Below are 20,597 nucleotides of genomic sequence, written 5' to 3'. Positions count from 1 at the left end.
AACTGTATAAATATGGTGGATGGGATGACAGAGCTCTTGGCTTCAGTTGTTGATGCCAGGCGTACCTCCCACTACACAAATAAAGATTTGTAAAACAGACATTTGATTCGCTTAGATAAGGGCGAGATCCCAACACGCAGTCGAAATGTCAAACGTAAGCTAGGGCGTAGTTGTGTGTGACTGACTGCCTGCTAAACTTGCTAATATCGGAGCGACACTGGTTCTCGATTCTGACGATACCTAAGTATCTTGCCCAGTATTGGAGCTTTCTTCCCACGCCGAAAAACGCGAGGTTCGAGGATGAAAGGATCACCATGTTGTTCTCGGTAACAGCACCCTCGTCGCCCGAGTCAACTGTGATTGGGTCGCAGCAGCAAAGCCTGCTCCAACGGCTTGCGCCAACAGCGGTTCCTTTATCCATGTCTTTTGCTGCACGCCCACCCCCCTCCGTTCGGTGCGTTGGTTGGCGGTAAGGATTGTTCCCCCCCTCCTCTCATTCTTTCTTCTTTCTTTCTTCATCGTTCTCGCAAAACGTATCCAAACTTAATTCCAGTAACCAGGTCTCAATCGCCTGGTTTTGTGAAAGATGGTTAACACGCCAGAGGCCCAGCCGGCTTCGCCTCCTGTCGCGACCTCACCCCCGGCGCCGGCTGCGGAACCCGCGACAACGGTCCCACCTCAAAGCCCACAGGGCAGCTCAACACCGACGACCAACGCTCCCGCTGCAGTTGCGGAGTCGGATGCATTGGAGGCGGAGGACCCGGTGACTGTTCGTCACCGATCGAGTCTCAAAGTGACCATGTCCGCTGATTATAGGACCTAGGAAACGGATGACGGCGCTTCCATCGATGACCAAATGTAAGTCTTCCTTAGTCTCTACCGGAGACGTGTTCAGACAGATTGACGTCCGACAGCTCCTCGTACACGGCTTCGCTGGCATCGAGCGCCGTGGACTATCCCATCGAGTTCGGTCGTCGCTACCATGCCTTTCGACCGGGAGGTAAGGAGTCTTATTCGTGCATTAAAAACATATGGGTACTCTGACCATACTCGTTCCTTAGCTTACTTCCTGCCAAATGACGATGTAAGAAAAAGAACGCTTCCCGTGGCGAAAAGGGTGGCAGCTAATGTTTGCAGACTGAGATGGACCGCCTGGATATGTCTCATGACCTTACACTAAGGATGCTGGGATACAAGCTGTATTTGGCGCCGATTGAGAAAGAGAAGGTCAACAGAATCCTTGACATTGGAACTGGTACCGGAATTTGTGAGTCGCTGACGGACTCGGTTTTGTTTCCCGACCCAATTAGGATGACACTAACAAGATCTTAGGGGCCATGGAGATGGGCGATCTCTTTCCCAATGCGGAGGTATACAAAACTCCCGTTGTTGAGCACCTCATAGAAGCTGACCTAGGCATTCTCAGGTTTATGGAAATGATCTGAGTGCTATCCAGCCAGAATGGTGGGTTCCGCCAAAGCAACAGGGGAACGAAACCCATGATTATAAGCTAATGGCCGTGTCCATAGGGTTCCTCCGAACGTCAAGTTCGAAATCGACGACGTCGAAAGCGACTGGATCGGTGATCGGAAGTACGACTTCATCTTCTGCCGCTACATGATTGGCTCTCTCGCCGACTACCCAAAACTGATCAAGAACGTCTACGACAACCTCAACCCGGGAGGTTGGGCAGAGTTCTCAGACATGAGCGGCAAGTACTACTCGCCAGACGGCAGTCTCAAGGAAGAGCACGCCACGCACAAATGGAACAACATGCTCATGGATACAATCGCTTCCATGGGCCGCGAGGCACGTCCAGGTCCTCAGCTCGAGGGATGGGTCCGCGAAGCCGCGAATTTCCAAAACATTACACACAGAAAGTTCATTCTTCCCATCGGCCCTTGGCCAAAGGATCCGCACTACCGGGAGTTGGGGCTGGTCAACTTGACCCAGATTTTGGAAGGACTCGACGGGTTCTCCATGAGGGTGTTTTGTGGCGTGCTGGGTTGGACCAAGGTTGAGGCCGAGGTCCTGCTTGCCCAGGTACGCAAGGAGTTGAAGGCGGTCCACACCTTCCATGCTCAGTTTGACATGTAAGTCCGATTAGAAAGTTCAGTCTGTGGATGTTGCAGCTAACAGGATGCGTAGCCATAATGTGGTGGCTCAGAAGCCTTTTGAGGAAGATTCTTGAAAAGGTCGGCTTGGGAGATTTCTGTTCTATTTGAATTGCTCAGAACAGATCGTCTTATTCCCAATCATGCAATTCCTTGTGATGATGCGCATGAACGTCAATGGAGCTCAAGGAAGTTATCCCAATGTCGATAAGGTAGCTATACCAACACAGTAAGAAAGTACACAGCAGCACTCTTGCTGAATTAAATAATGGCCTTCGAGGCTGTGAGACCGGTGGCTTTGTTTCCGTATGACTTTGAAATTGGAATGAAAAAGGTTCTTGGGTCTGCGGGGGGGACCAAGTAATACACATATTGAGGGAAAGGTTTTCCTAAGGCAAAGTGACCTTGGGTGCTTAAAGCTCACCTCACCTTTAAATCTTTGCATTCTTATGCAATGGAAAGAAAAACTCTTGAAGGGGTGTGCAACAACACCATTATGGATCAAAGACGGGACTTTTGATCACAGACCACGGATATTCCCACCTTTGCGGACTCCAGAAAGTTCAAAGTAAAGTCACCAGCCACCCAGGTGCCGCTGAAATCATTGATTGAGGCTTGTTGCCTAGTTATAAAAGGCACTCACCCTCATCGCTTAAATTTCTTTTCTTTCGCAATCATTGCTCCTGTACTTCTCCCGCCATTTGCGCTTGGCAACATCAATTTCTTTAACAACCTACTTGCCTTACCTTCAGAACGACCCACCTAGAACATAACACTCAACACACTTCACTCGGAACAGCCTTATCATACCAACTGGCTAGTCTCAAATGATGGACGATGCTTCGAAAGACGCCACAAGTCAGCCTTCACCCGTGTCCGAAGTCACGCAACTTGCGTACATGCCCGATGTAGTGGTCCTTAACATCGTTGACATGCTGCTCAACGATGGCGACATCCCTGGGTATCTCGAGAGCGATGAAGAACGGTATGATGTCTGTACCGCCGCCAACCCGGAGGGTATGCGCAGCTGGGGAGTGCAGAACGCCACCAACTTGGCAAAAGTTTGCATGCGGTTCTACAACATCGTCAGTCCAGCAGTCTTCAGACACGACATTCAGCATCGTTGCGCATCCTCCTTGCTACTATCGGCCAAAAGAAACAACCTCGACGGTGTTTTAGCCTCACTTCGGCACGGCGCCAACATCAATCAGACTGATCAATCATTGATGCATGTCGAAGAAACCGAAATCATGGAAGAACATCGATTTGAATGCTTGTTATTTCCGGTCAAAACATCCTTGACCGCACTGCATTGGGCTTCATTGTACGGATACAAAGAGCTGGTACATCACCTCCTCAAATTTGGCGCCGATGTCCAACACAGGGCCGACCTGGGCTTTTATCACTACTTCAGCTGCGACCCGTACGAAAACTGCTGGAAGGAGTATGAAACCGACATGGATGACCCTCATCGAGCTTTATTCTGCGCGACGAAGGCAGAATACAAGAAGTCGATAGATCGGAGCTCCGCTCAAAGCCAAAGGGAAACATTACCTTCGCCAATGGGCGCCAATCCGCTGTTCTTCGCCTTGAGAGGCAGTTTTGACAGCGAAAACCGCGCGTTGTGGGAGGCAACTTCCACAGAATACTACAGATTCGGTACCGAGCCTTTTGTGGCCGATGACATAAGTGGCTCACGTCTCGACATTGTCAAGGCTTTGATCAAAGCCGGATCATCCCTGGTCACTCGCGAGAAAGACAAAGTCCATGCTCTACACCAAGCCTGTGCCTATCGAGACGTCGACGTGGTTCGCTTTCTCCTAGAAGAAGTAGGAGTCGATCCAAACACTCGAGACTCCAAAGGTGACACCGCTCTCCACTACGTGGCTGCTAACCAGAGCTACACCTTCATCATTGACGCGGCCTCCCATCGCCACGATCTCCTGCAACGCACACAGGAAATCGTGAACCTCCTCATCGACAAAGGGTCAAACATTAATGCCCAGAACATAGATGGGCAAAGCCCCGCTGACATCGGCTTGTACGCGAGACCTGAAAGGGAATCATGGGCACCAGGAGGCTCCTATGGCCCATCAAGGTCGTGTATTTGACGAAGTAGGACGTGAATTCGCCGGTTATTGGAAGCAGTCATTAACATTATGTTACGGCGCTCTCTCATTATCCTATAACACCTTATTCTCTTGTGTTTGTATCTTTAATGTGTCATCTTTCCCTATCTTTTACTAACATCATTTGATAAGAGACGGAAAAACCTGCAGAGCCGTGCAATCCCGAGATACCTGCCTCAAAGTGGAAAGAAGGGGATGGTTTTCAAAAGCATCATAACATGGTTTACTGCTTCCAAATCTCAGTGTCATGGAAGGATTTATCGTACTCTCCATAGTTGTCGTCGTCATCAAAAGGTCGTGTCCCAACTGCGATGTGGTGGCTGAAGAGACGGAGATATAGGCCGATATGCGAAATATCTGTTTCGACCCCTACTCAGACTGGTTCAGCACTGCTTTGCCCCCATGACTACTCAAGAAAAATGGTGAGATCCCAATGATAAGACTACAGCCATCGATAGGATGTACGATTTGATAGCACAGAGTCATCGTACAGAAGCGTCACAGAGCAGAGATTCCTGATGTGGGAAACCGAATCATAGGGAAATGATTCACTTTGTAACGAGTGTGCATTTCATATTCTACGATGAATATCACTAGAAGATCCAAATGAATTCGAGCGCAGGTGCGAAGGCCATTACGTGAATTAGGTGTGATGTCGCATCGAATAACAAATTTGAAGCTGCGAGCCGGGTTTCTAGACTAACTTATACTTGTCGTGCGACTGATTCGTAGCAATCATCAAGTTGAGAATCAGAATGCTTTGTCCTGATTTGATGTTTGCCTTAAGTATCCTCGTATCCAATATTGGGATTGCAAGAAGACCCCGCTGCACACTGAGTGCCACGGGTTTGTCGGGTCGACGAGAACAAGATCAAACCTTCTTAAGAGCTATTGAAGATACGTTTCATCAGCATGCGGCGTCGCAAAGTGTCTAGTACGAAAGATGCAGGTTTGAATGACTCACCTCCACGAAGACCTTGTTCAGCTCCATTAAAGCCACGTTTCGCCCCAAGCACTGCCAGCGACCGTACCCAAAGACAAGCTCTAGAGTACCCTCCATCAAACGAAGCCTTTCAACGTCGGATTCTAGCCATCGTTCTGGCCGGAAAACGTGGGAGTCTTGACCCCAGATATCCTGTCTGCGAAAGATCCCCCATGCACAATATCCGATACGGGTGCCTTCTGGAAGATGAATACCCTTGAAGTCATCGCCAGCTCCTCCATTCGAGACTTCTTTTGACATTTGGCCGACTACTGGTGGAAATATACGAAGACCCTCCTTGATGACGGCTTGCAAGTATGGCATCTCGCGAGCCTCTGCATCGGAGATGATGGGCCATGACAGCTCGGCAGCGTCGATTTCGGCTCGGAGTGTAGAGGTTACCTGAGGATTTGTGATTATGTGAAGGATAGTGGCCCGAATAGCGGTCGCGGTAGTATCAGAACCAGCTAGTCTTTTCAATGTCAGAGAGTGTTGCCACGATCGCTGCGTGAGTGTTTGCTCTTACAACTGCATAAGAATCTCCGACTCGGCCTCAGCTTGTGTAAGCCCTCGCGCGACGAACGATCCAAGCATATCTTTGTGGACCTTCTTGTTTGGACCGAAACGCTCTGATGCAACTTTCTTGGCAATGCTAGACCCGGCGAAGAATTCCAAATGTGAGCAGAGGCGACGCGTAAAGGTGGCTGCATGGGCAGCAAGTTTTGCGGAAGAGCATGTAACTTGAACTTACCCCATCGTCTTTCCCACGCCGATTGCATCTTTTTCGGAAGGCATCATGCTCCTGAAAATAGGCGAAGAGAGGAGTGCGAGAAGCCATGGCAGAACACTCGTCACGAGAATTGTTGGCATGTTTTGCTCCATAGTCTTGATGTACTCATGGACATCCGAATCAGTTGCCAAGTCTCCAAACGGCTCACCGAAAGCCAGGTCAGAAATGACATCGAGGGTGAAGTATTGCGCCTTGGCTCCAAAGTCAAAAGCTTCGTCGCGAGAAGCATACTTTTCAATCAAGCCGATGAGTCGGAGGACGTTTTGATCAATTTTGGCTTCGAGATCTTCGACTTCCTTACCAGAGTACTATCTATCGTCTTAGTTCACTGTGCATTTCTCTTGTACATCGAGCATTTATGCAATTGCTTACACCTGCGGCCATTTTTGACCGGAGTTTATTATGCAGCTCATCATCTCGGGTGGATAAGACATTGTCTTGGCCAGGCTTGAGTCGCATTCCATCATACCAATTAGATCGCTTGTAAGTCGTCCGCACATTAAGCATACGCTTCATGAGATCCGGATCGCTGGTGATGAGATCATTCGGCCCGACACGAACTATTGACCCTATTTGGCAAAGATGGAAAACGGTTATTTTTCACAAGCGCTTTAGCGCAGGCTAAGGGGTTGAAGTATAAAACACACCATATTTCTCGCACGCCTCATAAAAGTCGAGGTGCGTCCTACCGCCGCCGACGGCGCGAACGAGCCACCATTTCGAAAATCCGGCGCTCGGTGGCCCCTTGATGTGCCGGAGCCGTAAGTATTGGCGAGCGATGGATACGACGCTGTACGCGATGAAAGCCGAGACTGCGATGCTGGCGTATGCGAGGTATTCCCGACTCATGGTCGCACTCGAGCCCACGAGGAACCGATTCGTGTATGAAAAGGTTGGATCATGGGATTGTGAGTGTGGATAAGAGGAGGAAACAGTGTCTCGGGCCACACATGGGAAGGGGGAAAAAAGAAAGTCTGAGAGATCCTGAGACGAACTGCCTTCTCGGTCAAGGATGCCGCGGCACGGTGGAGGGCACGGGGAGCCTGGGAGGAGCTGGGGAATATTTTGACCGAGAGACTGCATCGATACGACGGTCAAATCCTTCAATGGCTCTGCAATAGCAGCGAACATGACGCCGAAATGTTACCAAAGTTTCTGACGAGTTGACGACCCATGGCGATATCATTGTCGGTTCGGGGTCTCTGCCCAATAGCGTCTACACTTGCGACGGGTCTGGACCCCCTAGTCTTTAGGCGGCTTAGATGATTGACACGGCAGACTCGGGAATGCAACCTTCCCGCACGGAGCAGGGGCCGGCGTGACGGGGTTTCGATCCAATGAGATTGTTGCCGTGTTTTGCAATGCCCTGTGAGAAGCTGGCACCACCACCCCCACCCACACTGTGTATTATTATGTAATCAGTAGAGCTACATTAGCACCGTGCCAGAGCGCACTTTATACTTAGAGAAAATAAGCATTAATTACTACTACTTTTTAATAGTACCTAGAGGCGGATCTGGGGGTAATTCTAATACCCTTAGATTATTCAGCCTTTTAGAATAAGCTATTTTATTATATATAACTACGGTTATCTATTTATTATCTAATTAGCGAATATTATCTCGTTATATAAATACTAAGGGAGGGATAGAAGGCTACCCTACTAAAAGAATAGTAATATCTTTATTATAATATAAATATAATACTATATTACTTTTTATAATACTTAACGCGTTAGAAGCGCGAATAAGACTAAACTCTAGACGGCCGGGTTTATATTTAGCGAGAGGACTTAAGAGAAAGTAGTATATATAAAACACTTTTACTACTTAAGATATTTACTATATATTATAAAAATTATTATTAAGAAGCCGCTCCTATACTAACGTAAAGGGCGAAGATATATATTATAAAAAGAAGACTATATTAAAAAGCCTAGCAGGAGCGAAGTACGATAAACCTAGAGGTAATATCCTTAACGAAATATAACTTAGAAAGAAGAGAGCTATTATTAATAAAAAATAACTAGGCGAAATATATAAAAAACCTACTTAATAATCCGAATACTATTTTAAAAATAACGATATTCGGAGTAAAAGATCTTTCTTAATACGATATTAATAAGCAAAGTTACCTTAGTAAAGTAATAAGAAAAGGCGGATATAAGGTAAAAAGAACTATATTTATATTAATATTACTTAGTAATATAGGTATAGACGGCTATATAAATTAATATTAATAATAAAAGAAATCTCCTTTAAATACCGAGCCCGAACTTTAATAAACGTAATTTCTATTACTTAATAATCTAAGGACTTAGTAAATTTTCGCTCTTATTAAGCTCTAATAAAGTACTAACAGGAGGCTTATATTATAAATCGTAACTTATAGTTTTTAAAAAAGCCTAATTTCTAGTAGCTAAAGTAAAGGCTAACGATATTACTTATACTATATTTATAAAGAGTTAAATATTTTATTAAATAGGTAGGCACTCTTTATTAAAAGTAAGTTTTCGGATATAATAAAAATCGCACCTCCCCGCGAGGACGCTAAATTACGAGGAAGGATATATTTAAATAACTTTCCGATTTTACGATAATAAGGACTTAGAAAGCTAAGTAGCTACGTTATTTAATTTATAAGTTACGGAGCGAGGTAAAAGGAGAAGGAAGCTTAGGGATAGCCCGAGTAGTATATATTACTATAAACTATAATAAGCCTTAACGTACCCCTAAAAAGAGGAGATTTCTTCTCTTCTTTATCTTTAAATTATAATAAAATAACGCCCTACGAAATAAACTTTTTAATTTAATACTAATTTAATACCACATTTTCTCTTTAAATTAATATATAATAAATATTATTGTAACGCTATTTACTATAAAATAATTTATAATTTCTTTTTTTTTTATATTTTATATATAATATTACGATTATATTTATAAAATAGATCTTATTAAAAAGGCCTTTAAGAGAAGTTTAGGACGATATATTAATATACTACGCTTATTAAAACTTTTTATACTAATATTTAATATACCTAAAGTAAAAGGTATAATAAAATTTATATTATTTAACTTTTTTAACGTTTTATACTTAACGTAGTAATTTTCTGAGTTAAGAATAAGTAACCCTACTTTATTATTATTTAACTAGTTAAGCCTTTTTATATTTATTTTAAGTACCCCTATTAAATAAATATCTTAAGATATATAAGTACTTACTAAGACTATTACTACTTATATAAAACTACTTATTACTATAAATATCTTCCCTAGCTCTTAAAGTATAATTTTTATTAGTTATAACCGAGGTATATTTATAAAAAAGTATCTCGACTTAGTAAAAGCCTAAGTAGATAGACTAAGAGTAAATAACCTTATTAAAGAAGATAGATAGAGGATTTATATCTTTAGAACCGGGCTCTATTATAGTACTAAGGATTAGTTTAGTACTTAAAATAAAAAAGACCGACGTAACTAGTCTAAGATTAAAAAAGCCTTTTAAAAGCGCTTCGAGGACCCTAATAGAGTAGTAAAGAATACTAAAGTAGTACGAGAAGTTTTATTATTTATAAAAAATAATAAAGAAATACTCTCTACTTTTTTATAAAAAGTATCAAAGATTTAAAGACGCTTATTAAAGACTTATTAAGATATATTTACGTAGTAAATCTTTATTACTATTCCTAATAGTAAAAAAAATATCCTTCTTTAGTAGAGAGTATTAAATAGGCTTTTTTATAAAAAATAACTTAATAAACACGGGGTTCTTTATAACTATACTTTTAGTAATTTAAAAATAATTATTAAGCTATATATAGACCTAGTTTAGAAATAGCTTAATATTAATAACGAATTAGACGTTAAGGAAAAGAACCCTTTTTATAAGCTTATTAAGAGATTTAAATAGCGTAACGATTAAAACGCAGAACTAATATAAAAAATAATATATAATTTAATAATATAAAGTACTAAATAATAAGAGAGTAAGGATAAGTAACTATAAATGCCTATATAAATAAGTAGTAGACCCCTTTATAATATTAATATACTATAATATTTTAATTATTATAAATAAGGATATATTAGCTTAGAATATCCTAAGCCTCGGAACTTAGTTACGTAAGTAAAGAATAAAGCTAATTAAGAAGAGTATAAAGCTAAGTATTTAAAAAAAAGATATAAAGAATTAAAAGCTAAGCTAGCCGTTTTTAATTATATTTTACTTCTCTTATTAATAATACGTAAGTTAAAAAAAACTAATTAATAAACTATAGGGGACTCTATATTAAATATTATATTAAGCCCCTTTATTAATACTATCCCTATAAAATATAAATAGCCCGGTAATATAAGTACGTTATTATATTACGATATAATATTTTTTAAAAACTATTATAGTAGTATTTTTAAATATAATATTATAGTTTAAGAGATTAATAATAAGACGTATATAATAAAAAGGATACGGGAGGAGTTATACTTAGATACTTATAAAGACTAAGGAGGATACTTTTTTAAAAAAGTACGTTAGATTATAAAAAAGGAGGATAAAGAAATATTTTAAAAGTATATAAGAGAAGCTATATATTTAATAAGGGAAGGGTAGTATACTAAAGGATGCGCTTTAAAAAGAGGCTTTAGTAAAAATAGTAAAGCTAAAGGTTCGAAGGGGAAGTAAAAGGAGTAAGCGACGTTATATTATATTAATAATTATTAAAATCGTATTAAAACTAAAGTTAAAATAAGTAAACGCCCTAGGACCTTATTACTTATTAAAAGTATAACTAAGTACGACGTTAAGCTATTTAGTATTAAAAAGACTTTAAGGGATATTATTATTAGTATAATAATACTATAGCTCTTATAAATTAATTTAATAATTAGAGCTGAGGTAGCCTTTTTAATATAAATAGACTTAGTTAAAATAAAAAGATTAAAGAGGTAAAGCGGGTTAGATCCTAAGGTATGAGTATTTAATATAAAAGAGCCTTAATATTATATTAGTCTTATTATAAAAGTTAATATAATAAATAAGTAGAAGCTAAGGGGTAATAGTAAAGTATTTTTTAAAAACGTTATATATAGTCTTAAGGATAGTATACTAACTAGTTTAGGATATATTAATAATATTATTAAAAACGTATATATTTTAAATATCTTTTTAAATAGTAGATCTATTATTAATATTATTAACTTTACTTTTATTAAAAAATATTATATACCTAGGGTAGAGATATAAGAACCTATAACGATTAGATTAGTAAATAACTAGGTAATACTAATATATAAATACGGAATTATAAAACTAGTAATAAGAAATATCTTAATAATAATCTAAGCTATTATTATTAAACGTAGTAATAAATAGGACCTCTTCTTAAGTAAATAATAGTATAAAAGAGTTAGTATAGTAGTTGATTATAAAAATAAAATATTATTATTCTAGGGATAAAAGGGTCTAAAGACTATAGTACTTATTAAGCTATTACTAAACTTTATAGAGTTTTAGTAATATTACGAATACTAATACTAGCCCGGGGATAAGCTATACGTAGATAATATATTAGAGATTAGTAACGATAATAATATTATAGAGGACTTAGAACGTCTTTTAGAGGAGGCTTATTATAAGGTTACTAAGTCTTATTAGCTATATTTAGGAAACGAGTAGACCCTCGAAGGGACTAGTATGTTAAGGGGTAGTAGTACCACTAGTTAAACGCTAGTACCGTTTAATAAGTACGGACGATATAATATTATTAAGAGTAAGGTAATAGGATGGAGTAAACATAATTATTACTTATTACTTTTATTAAATAAATTAAATATATATTTATTATCGTAAAATATTATAATTTCTTACGAATACTACGATAATTACTAAGCGAGATAAGATATATACGGGTTGCGTATATTATAAGTAGACGTGTTAAGAAGGGTATAATATTAAAACTATTATAATTATAATTACGTAATTAAGACCGGGACGTATAATATACGAGTACGAAATAAATATATAGAGGATTATTATTATATAAGTACGTAGAAGAAGGATATAATTAAGGAAGAAGAAGAAGAAGTTATTAGTATTACTAGGGATATAATAAGAGATAAATATATATAGTCCGGAGGTAGTATAAATACGTAATTATTTATTTACCCTTTTCTTAAAGTCGAGTATAATAATAAAACTTTAATATAGAGCTAGCTAAACTAATAATAATATATTATAAGAAATATTATCGAGGGAAAATATTAATCCCTAATAGTAGTACTAAAAAAGAAAAGTTAAGTTAAAAAAAAAGAGGATACGTTAAGGGAATCTAATATTAGCTTAGATATTAAAAATAAATCTAGCGTAAATAATAATAATAATAAGTATTACTTATAGAATAATGCGGACCCCGAGACCCTCACTAAGATATTACTCCTAATAATAAGTAAAAATAACAAAATTAACTAACTAAAAAAGGATTAAGGACGTAATAGGATATAAATATTTAAGGCCCCGCCGATTTATATATAAAATCTAATTTTTTATACTTACCCCTTAAAAACCCGATTTTTTAATATTTTCCGGCCCTTATTTTAAGCTCTATAGTATAAGGTTAACTTATAGTTTTAGAACTTAAATATTACGGTCGGCGTAATAGTAAATATTAATAAGAAAAGGGACTTAGTTAAATAATTATATTATATTTATAAGTATTACTTTGTAAAGATATTAGTAAAGATTAAGCGTACTAAATTTATAGAGTATACGATTAACCTTTTTTTAAGAGTACGTACTAAGATTAGGAAGTAACTTAAGTATAATCGTATTAAGTAATAGTTCGTAGTAATAGCTTTTTTAAAAATAAAAGAAGTAGGTATTATTAAAAGACCTAATAGTAAAAGTAAATAGATTGCGAATACCCTCTTTAGGAAGAGAGTAGCTAAGCTAGGAGTCCTAAGGATTATATATAACTTTTGCCCTATTAATAAAGTATTAATAAAAGTAGTATACCCGTATTATAATATAAAGATAAATATTAACTCGATTTTTTATAGATACTCGAGGGTTTACTTATAGACCGACGCTTTTAATAGCTTTTAGGGCATTCTTATTTAAAAAAGTAATTAATATAAAACCTTAATTATTAGCCCTAATAGTATATAGGAGTATAAAGGCATACCGTAAGGACTTAAGGGAGTACTCTTAATATATATATACTTTAAAAACTTAGTTTTTAAATATTATAATATTAACGAATATTACTTCTCTTTAATTATAGGATTTTTCCCTTACTTTTTAATATTAATATTTATTTTCGTTAATAATTATAACTTTACGAGCGAGATATTTAAAAAATACTTTTACTTTTTTTATTACTATTACTTTTTAAAAGTAGTATAAGTACTAATCCCCCTTAGTAAAAATAAGATATTTTTATTTAATAATTACGTAACCTTAGTAAGCTTTAAAATATACATAGGTAAGATTCGTCCTTTAAGTAAATACTAAAATAAATTTATTATATAAAAATAATAGTTTAAAGAGTAGCCCTTATAGATATAAAAAGAAATAAGAGGTTTATTATATTTAATACTATTTATATAGAAATATATCCCTAGGAGAGCTAATTTAGAGACTATAATTAAGAGGGTATTTTTTAAAAAAGTATTAAAAATAATAGAGTTTAGTAAGAAAAGTATATAGTGGGAATAAATAGAGCATAAGACTTTAATATAAAGAGAAGAGTAAATTAAAGTACTTAGTAAGATATATAACGTAGTTTAGAATAACGCGACTTATAATATAAACTTATAAATATAATTTTATATTATAATAAACGTAAATAATTATACTACTAGCGCTATACTTATATAGCTTCTAAATAATTATAAACTAAGTACCCTAATTACTAACGCTAACTTTAGTAAGGCTATAATTATTATATAGATATTATTTCGTTTATTTAATTAGGAAAAGTAATATTCGGTCCCGGAAAAAGAAACTCTAGTAATCGTACGAGCCTTAACTAAATACTAATAACTAATAAGCGCAAGTTTAGACCTTATTATAGTATATACTAACTACTAATTAATTAAATAGAGTATAAGGAACTATAGTAAAGTTTACGGTAAGTTAGCGAAGTAAATTAAAGTTTTAATAAAATATAACGTAGAATATTTATATTAACTAAATACTATAAAAATTATCTAAGTAGTAAACGGTTTAAGTTATATATATAATAGGCTATAAGACTTACTAATAAATATTAAGGAGTAACTTATTTTTAAAATAAAAATAAAGAACTAAATAATTATAAGAAACGCTAAGTACGAGCGCCCTAGGTTAGGGTATTTTTAAAGCCCCGTAAGGGTATAGGATATATTTAAATCTATTTTAATAAACTTAAGTAACACTAAATAAGCTTTAAATAAGGAGTAAAAAAATAAGATCTAATATATACTTTATAATAAGCATAGACTCCGGGAATAGTATAAAAATATTATTAAATTCTTTTTTAAAAAATTATTAACTATTAATTATTTTTTAAGAAATAAAAAGCGTTTAATAAGAGTAAAAGTAATACGATATAAGATATAGGAGTACGAGTTATATAGGAATAAAACTAATAATAATTTAGCCCGGTACGTAAGCAAGGATTAAGTAGTATAATAACTATATAATATATATAATAAAAGAGGCTATTTCGGAGTACTAATTACGATATACTATTTACGAGGGCGTATATTTTAACCTAAAAGAATATAAGACGTAGACCTATATATTAAGTTATGTTAAGTATACTAAGTATATAGCCCGAGACTTTAAATATTATTACTAAAAAAGATCTCTATATTAGAATTATAAAAAATAGTAGCTATTAACTTTATAAAAGAGATTACTTTAATAGTAGTAAATAGTTCGAAGTATATCTTAGTAAATATTAATTACTTTACTAAGTTCGGCGTTTTTATATTATATAAAAAGGTATCTATAAAAGCGGTATATTAAGTATAGTTATTAATAATCTCCTTAATCTTCGGGTAGCCTAAAGCTATTTATTATAATAATAGTAGTTATTTTAAAAATGTACTATTTATTATAATTACTGATTATTACGATACTAAGCTTATTTATAGTCCTATATCTTACCCTCGGTTTATTAGTTAAGTAGAGCGTATAGTATAATTAGTTAAATTATAGCTTATAAAATAGGTATAGTCCTAACCTAAGGAACTAAGGATATAGTAGTATTATAAAGTATTTATAATCGTAAAGTAACTTAACTTACGATATATCTAATTAATATTTATTATATTATTATTAGCTATGCTTAAGAAGAATACTTTATAAAATATAATAGCTACCGATAGCTTTAATAACTTAACCGAGGTACTTAAAAATATTACTAAACTTATTATTATCTTTAACGAGGAAAATATTAATATAGACCCCGCTACGGTAAGCTAGAGTATTATTACTAATATTAATATAAAAAAAGAATTATACGATAATATAAGAGATAAATCGATACGTATAGCTAAAATAGTAAATATAGAAGCTATTCTTATTAAAAAGTTTAATATAAATAATCTTATTTAAAAAAAAAGTAATAAGGACGGTAAATTAAACTCTAAATTCGATCCGTTATAGACCGGTCCTTATTAAGTTATTAAGATTATATTAAATATATTATATTAAGTTAGAAATATTATTAAGAACTATGAGGGTAAAAAGAGAAAGGTATACGTATTAAACTTTAAAATATATACTATTAGACCCCCTTAACTCTAAACTAAGTAGCCTATTACTAATATATATACTATTACTAATATTAATAAATACCATAATATATAATTAGAGGACGTATTACTCGCGCTAATAATAGAGCTAAAAAGATAAGTAAGGATAGTACCCGATAATTAGTAAATATAATAATAAGGAATAGTACTAGTAGAGGCGTTTTTTATATTAATTAAGAGTGACCTAGGTTAGGTTATCGTAGAATTAAGTAGGCTAAGAAGCTAGTATTACTACCCCTACCTATACTATGTATTATTATGTAATTAGTAGAGCTATATTAGCACCGTGCTAGAGCGCACTTTATACTTAGAGAAAACAAGCATTAATTACCACCACTTTTCACCTGCTATTCCTCTCCTCCTCCTCAATCGCATCGGCAATGACCAATGCCAACGAATGCGTCTAGCGGGGGTATGATGCAACGTTTAACGGGCACGGCTTTGCCCGGGGGGCATTGCCAGAAGGAGGAGAAAGAATGCAGAGAGGGGGCAAGCGGTGAGGTCGCATCTCCTGATCTGCACCGTTAGATGCCATCCGCTGGTTCATTACGAGAGGCACAGCCCAACCGTCCAATTAGACTCTGCCTAATCTTCGATCTGGCGGTTAAGGAAGCTTGTGGCTTTTGTTTTTCTGGAGATTCTTCTGCCCTTCACATTTTTTTCGCGTTTCACAACTTTTCTTCAATTGCACATGTTGGCTTGGTCGCCGTTGAATTTTGAATTGACACCCCATTAAAAGGGTCTCATCGTTCGGTTCCTTCTTGAGCCTCGGCCCTCCGAGGCTCCGACAGATTTAATCATGGCGGATCCAGCACCGGCGGAAGCCGGCCCGCTCGAAGCAGACGTCAGTTCGACGACCTTTCAACATATCTGCTTGCACTCGACAGACCTTGATGCTGATTCTTTTCGATAGAATGGAGAGGAGAACGACAATACCAATGATGACAGCGACTCAGCCATGGGAGTGGTGAGTAGCGGTACCTCGGTCTAGCGGTGCAATGTTACGCGTAAAGCTAATCCGTGTTGCAGTCTGTGCTCGGGTCATCTGCATCCATGACAAGCAGTATCATGCGTTACCGCGAAGAAAATGGAAGAACATACCACGCATATCGAGAGGGCAGTAAGTGATTCAAAGCTCTTCAGCTTGATAGCATCTCACATGTGCTATTGTACTGACCATAGCTTTTGCTTAGGATATGTTTTGCCGAATGACGCGGTAGGTGGTCTTTAGCAGCTTAACCGCCCTTCTCCAACCTCAACTTGGAACTAACGCGTCGTCTATCTGGAATCGCAGGTCGAAAACGACAGGCTTGGTAAGTGACATAGAATTTGTTCTTTCATCAAAGAGATGCTCATGCCTGCGTAATAGATCTTCAACATCATTTATACACACTTACCTTCGATGGAAAGCTGTTTGTATCGCCGGCTGGCCGAGACAAGCCTTTAAAAAGAGTACTAGATGCTGGAACCGGAACTGGAATTTGGGCAATGGACTTTGGTAAGATAGCTGTATCCGCGAAGTTAATAACTCAAAATAGCTAATGCCCTATTCCTGGCAGCCGATGATCATCAAGAGACACTAGTAAGCTCGCCCAGAGCCCAATAATTCCTTGTCAGGCAATATCTAAAGACTGGCAGATAACCGGTGTCGATCTCAGCCCAATACAACCGCCATTGTGAGTACCATCAGGATAACGATCCTGCCAATCAAGGATTTTCGATGCGTTGATTTACTAATCAATGTTTAGTGTACCTCCCAACGTGACATTCTACATCGACGACCTAGAAGATGACTGGACATACTCCTACAAGTTCGACTTCGTCTTTGGCCGAATGCTCACAGGTTCCATAGCAGACTGGCCAAGGTTTATCCGCCAAAGCTATGAGTAAGTGCTTACTCGCTGCGCCCGGGCTTTAACACTGAATATATACGCCTCCGCGGCTCCGCCTTCTTGTCTGACGGTATATCATAGATACCTCGAACCCGGAGGCTGGATAGAGTTGTCCGACATCCTCTTGGATCTTCAGAGCGACGACGGAACAGTTAGCCCCGAATGCGCAACCCAAAAGTGGGCAGTGCACATGCTTGAAGCGGCAGCGATATGGAAACGACCACTCGACAGCTGCAAATTCTACAAGGAGCAGCTCGCCGAAGCGGGGTTCACCAATATTGAGGAAAAGATTTACAAGTGGCCGTCGAACCCCTGGCCAAAGGATCCAAAATACAAAGAGCTAGGTAAAGCGGCTTCCTGTTCAGCTCTCACCCGTGACATAGGACCAAAACGCTGACTGAATCGCTTTCCGAAGGGGTGTGGACGTACGAAAACCTAGGAAATGGCTTGTCGGGGCTTAGCTTGGCGCTTTTTACTAGGGCGCTGGGTTGGTCGGCGGAGCAGCTTGAGGTCTTCCTGGTGGATGCTAGGAAAGACATGAGAGACAGGTCTATACATGGATGGTGGCCAGTGTGAGCAACTACCTTTTCCCTTGTTACGAGATCGAAGTCCAGCTGACAGTATCTCAGATATGTGGTTTACGCACAAAAGCCGGAATGAAGTCAAAAGCAACCGAGTTGAGAACGCATCGAATGGAACGACAGTACACACGCACGACGAATATAGTTAACCCGCGCCGGCACGCAGGCATGGTATTCTGTGCTTGAACCCAGCAAGTCTTCAAAATATTTACCTAATCAATCCAATGACCTGGATTATTGATCTGAAAAAGAGACTGCAATTAAAGCTCCCTCATTATTGTTCAGAGTGAGGCGATACCATACTTTTTCTTGATGATATCCGCAATCTGCACTGAAGTTAGTAATCGCGTACTTAAGCGCTTCAGATGCCCTTCTTACCTTTTCTCCAGAGGCATAAGTCGTTGCCGTCGGCGCTGCAGTCAACACCATGGGCCAATAACTAACATCAATAACCCTCAATCCCTTAACCCCATAAACCTGCATCTCCGTATCCACCACACCTCCTTCTTCCTTGGGTACCATAGCCGCAGTACAACACGAATGGGCGTTCGAAGGTGACATGTTCGCAGCCAGCAACGTCTTCATCTCTTCTTTGGAAGCGGTATCATACGGCGATGCCATCTTGGGCCCAAGAATCTTCATCGCCGGCGCAGACATGATCTCCTTCCCCTTCTCAAACAGCGCCACAGCGAGGTCGAGGTCAGTGGGATCAGAAGCAGTGCGAAAGTCAATGACGGGTTGCTGCAGCGGGTCCGTGGAGTTAATCTTCACCGAACCGCGGCTCAGCGCCCGGAGAAAGTAGAGCGTGATACTATTGCCGGTACCCCAGTGGACCATGCCGAGGGGCACGTCTTGTCCTGCGAGCTGGTCGAGAACGATTTCCCGCTGCTTCTTGTAGCCTTCTTGAACGGATGCAGGGGTACCTGGAGCAAGATACTCGGTGGGGTCGTGGGACTTTGCAGTGGCGAGGATGTCGCGCCAGGAGGAGGTTGTGTTGGCTAGCGGCGGTACGGCTAGGTTTGTGCTCAGGGTTCTGACGATGGTGTACGCTCCCTGCTTTTTGGCGTCGTAAAGGGCGCGTTGTTCAGCGTCGTATGTTTTGTTGGTGTCTAGAGCTCCAGAGTTGGGGAAAACATTGTTTTCAACTGTGTTGTTCCCTTCAGTCACTATACTTTTGCTCTCGAATTGAAATGGTACCAACATGTGAAGGGAACCTTTAGTTCACCCTGATCCATAAAGTTCTCGCCGACCCCAGGCAGATCTGCAATGGTATCGATTCCAAAGCTCTTCAAGAATTTCTTTGACCCAATGCCAGAAAGCTGTAGAATCTGTGGTGTATGGAGCGCCCCAGCTGCCAGCAGGACCTCCTTCTTTACGTAGACCTCGAGGGGCTCACCACCAGTTGAAGGTAGATACTCGAGACCAACGGCCCTCCTTCCCTTGAATAGGATCTTGGATACAGTGTGTCCAGCCAAGATGTGGTAGTTGGGACGAGAGTCTTTGACGCGTTGGTAATGATTGATCCGCGCGTGGCTCCGGGTCCGGGTTGTTGCGTCGGCGAGGGTGGGGAAGGTGAAGAGACCGACAGCCCGGTCGCCGCCATTGGGGTCCGGGGAAGGGGTGAGGCCGCTTTGTAGAGCAGCTTGCCAGAAGTTTTCTACGTGATTTTAGTGGAAATTACATGTCGGAACCCTACTCCTTTCTGTATTGAGATACATACCAGCACCGGGGAAATAATAATTGGGATACGAGGCACGGACAGGTCCGGTGTGGCCGTGAGCCGACTCTACCCACGAGATGTTGGCAGCGTCAGCAAAGTCTTGAGGCGGGGTCGTGAAATTCTCGCTCTAGCAAAGGTGTGATTAGCACTCCCAGTTCCATGCTGAATGTACATCCAGATAGAACTCACTTTCCGAAAGTACGGCAACAGGTCATCCCATCCCCAGCCTTTGGCACCCAGCTGCTCCCAAGCCGCATACTCTGACTTCCCACCGCGCACAAAGACCATGCCGTTGACTACAGAACCGCCACCGACTACTCGACCGGCAGGCACTGAAAAAACGCGGTTGTTCAACGCAGGCTGTGGTGCGCTGTTCAAGTTGGGCCAAAGGTATGGCACAGGGAAGAAGTGTCACGAGTTATGGCACGCAGCAATGGGCATACGGAGTGTGGTAAAAGTGGCTTAACATATTAAAGTAGAAATAGACAAAAGGAAAAGGTCTATATACACGATGTCTGAGATAGACACGTGATTCAGCACGTGACGGGCACTTCGTGAGATGCGGTTACTATCCCTGTTACGTGACACA

The 20,597-nt window shown here is 39.0% G+C and overlaps 5 protein-coding genes across 5 annotated transcripts; 3 read left to right on the top strand and 2 right to left on the bottom strand.

Moving 5' to 3' along the window:
- Positions 1 to 586: 586 nt before the first annotated feature.
- On the top strand, positions 587 to 2,191 carry CABS01_10196 (methyltransferase; the record flags this gene model as incomplete). The annotated part of the gene is made up of 9 exons (XM_060543552.1): positions 587 to 769; positions 824 to 858; positions 915 to 1,000; positions 1,062 to 1,084; positions 1,138 to 1,267; positions 1,333 to 1,370; positions 1,427 to 1,464; positions 1,530 to 2,093; positions 2,149 to 2,191. 9 exons carry the CDS (start codon positions 587 to 589, stop codon positions 2,189 to 2,191), a joined length of 1,140 nt encoding a protein of 379 aa, XP_060399234.1.
- A 753-nt stretch (positions 2,192 to 2,944) lies between these two features.
- On the top strand, positions 2,945 to 4,225 carry CABS01_10195 (uncharacterized protein; the record flags this gene model as incomplete). Its single annotated transcript, XM_060543551.1, has 1 exon — positions 2,945 to 4,225. The coding sequence occupies one exon, from the start codon at positions 2,945 to 2,947 to the stop codon at positions 4,223 to 4,225; it is 1,281 nt and encodes a 426-aa protein (XP_060399233.1).
- An 800-nt stretch (positions 4,226 to 5,025) lies between these two features.
- Positions 5,026 to 6,864, bottom strand: CABS01_10194 (cytochrome P450; the record flags this gene model as incomplete). The annotated part of the gene is made up of 6 exons (XM_060543550.1): positions 5,026 to 5,076; positions 5,208 to 5,697; positions 5,752 to 5,877; positions 5,977 to 6,323; positions 6,388 to 6,584; positions 6,663 to 6,864. The coding sequence occupies 6 exons, from the start codon at positions 6,862 to 6,864 to the stop codon at positions 5,026 to 5,028; spliced, it is 1,413 nt and encodes a 470-aa protein (XP_060399232.1).
- A 9,750-nt stretch (positions 6,865 to 16,614) lies between these two features.
- On the top strand, positions 16,615 to 18,367 carry CABS01_10193 (methyltransferase domain-containing protein; the record flags this gene model as incomplete). The annotated part of the gene is made up of 12 exons (XM_060543549.1): positions 16,615 to 16,659; positions 16,729 to 16,782; positions 16,845 to 16,935; positions 17,009 to 17,031; positions 17,110 to 17,128; positions 17,185 to 17,313; positions 17,375 to 17,397; positions 17,454 to 17,491; positions 17,564 to 17,701; positions 17,789 to 18,051; positions 18,123 to 18,279; positions 18,337 to 18,367. 12 exons carry the CDS (start codon positions 16,615 to 16,617, stop codon positions 18,365 to 18,367), a joined length of 1,011 nt encoding a protein of 336 aa, XP_060399231.1.
- A 202-nt stretch (positions 18,368 to 18,569) lies between these two features.
- On the bottom strand, positions 18,570 to 20,296 carry CABS01_10192 (uncharacterized protein; the record flags this gene model as incomplete). Its single annotated transcript, XM_060543548.1, has 5 exons — positions 18,570 to 18,614; positions 18,667 to 19,433; positions 19,490 to 19,945; positions 20,009 to 20,135; positions 20,198 to 20,296. 5 exons carry the CDS (start codon positions 20,294 to 20,296, stop codon positions 18,570 to 18,572), a joined length of 1,494 nt encoding a protein of 497 aa, XP_060399230.1.
- Positions 20,297 to 20,597: the final 301 nt, after the last annotated feature.

This window comes from Colletotrichum abscissum, assembly GCF_030869225.1.
Source record: "Colletotrichum abscissum strain IMI 504890 chromosome Unknown Scaffold_26.1, whole genome shotgun sequence".
Lineage (NCBI taxonomy): Eukaryota > Fungi > Ascomycota > Sordariomycetes > Glomerellales > Glomerellaceae > Colletotrichum > Colletotrichum abscissum.
The sequence above is the reverse complement of the archived record's forward strand: the minus strand, read 5'-3'. Positions and strand labels throughout refer to the sequence as shown.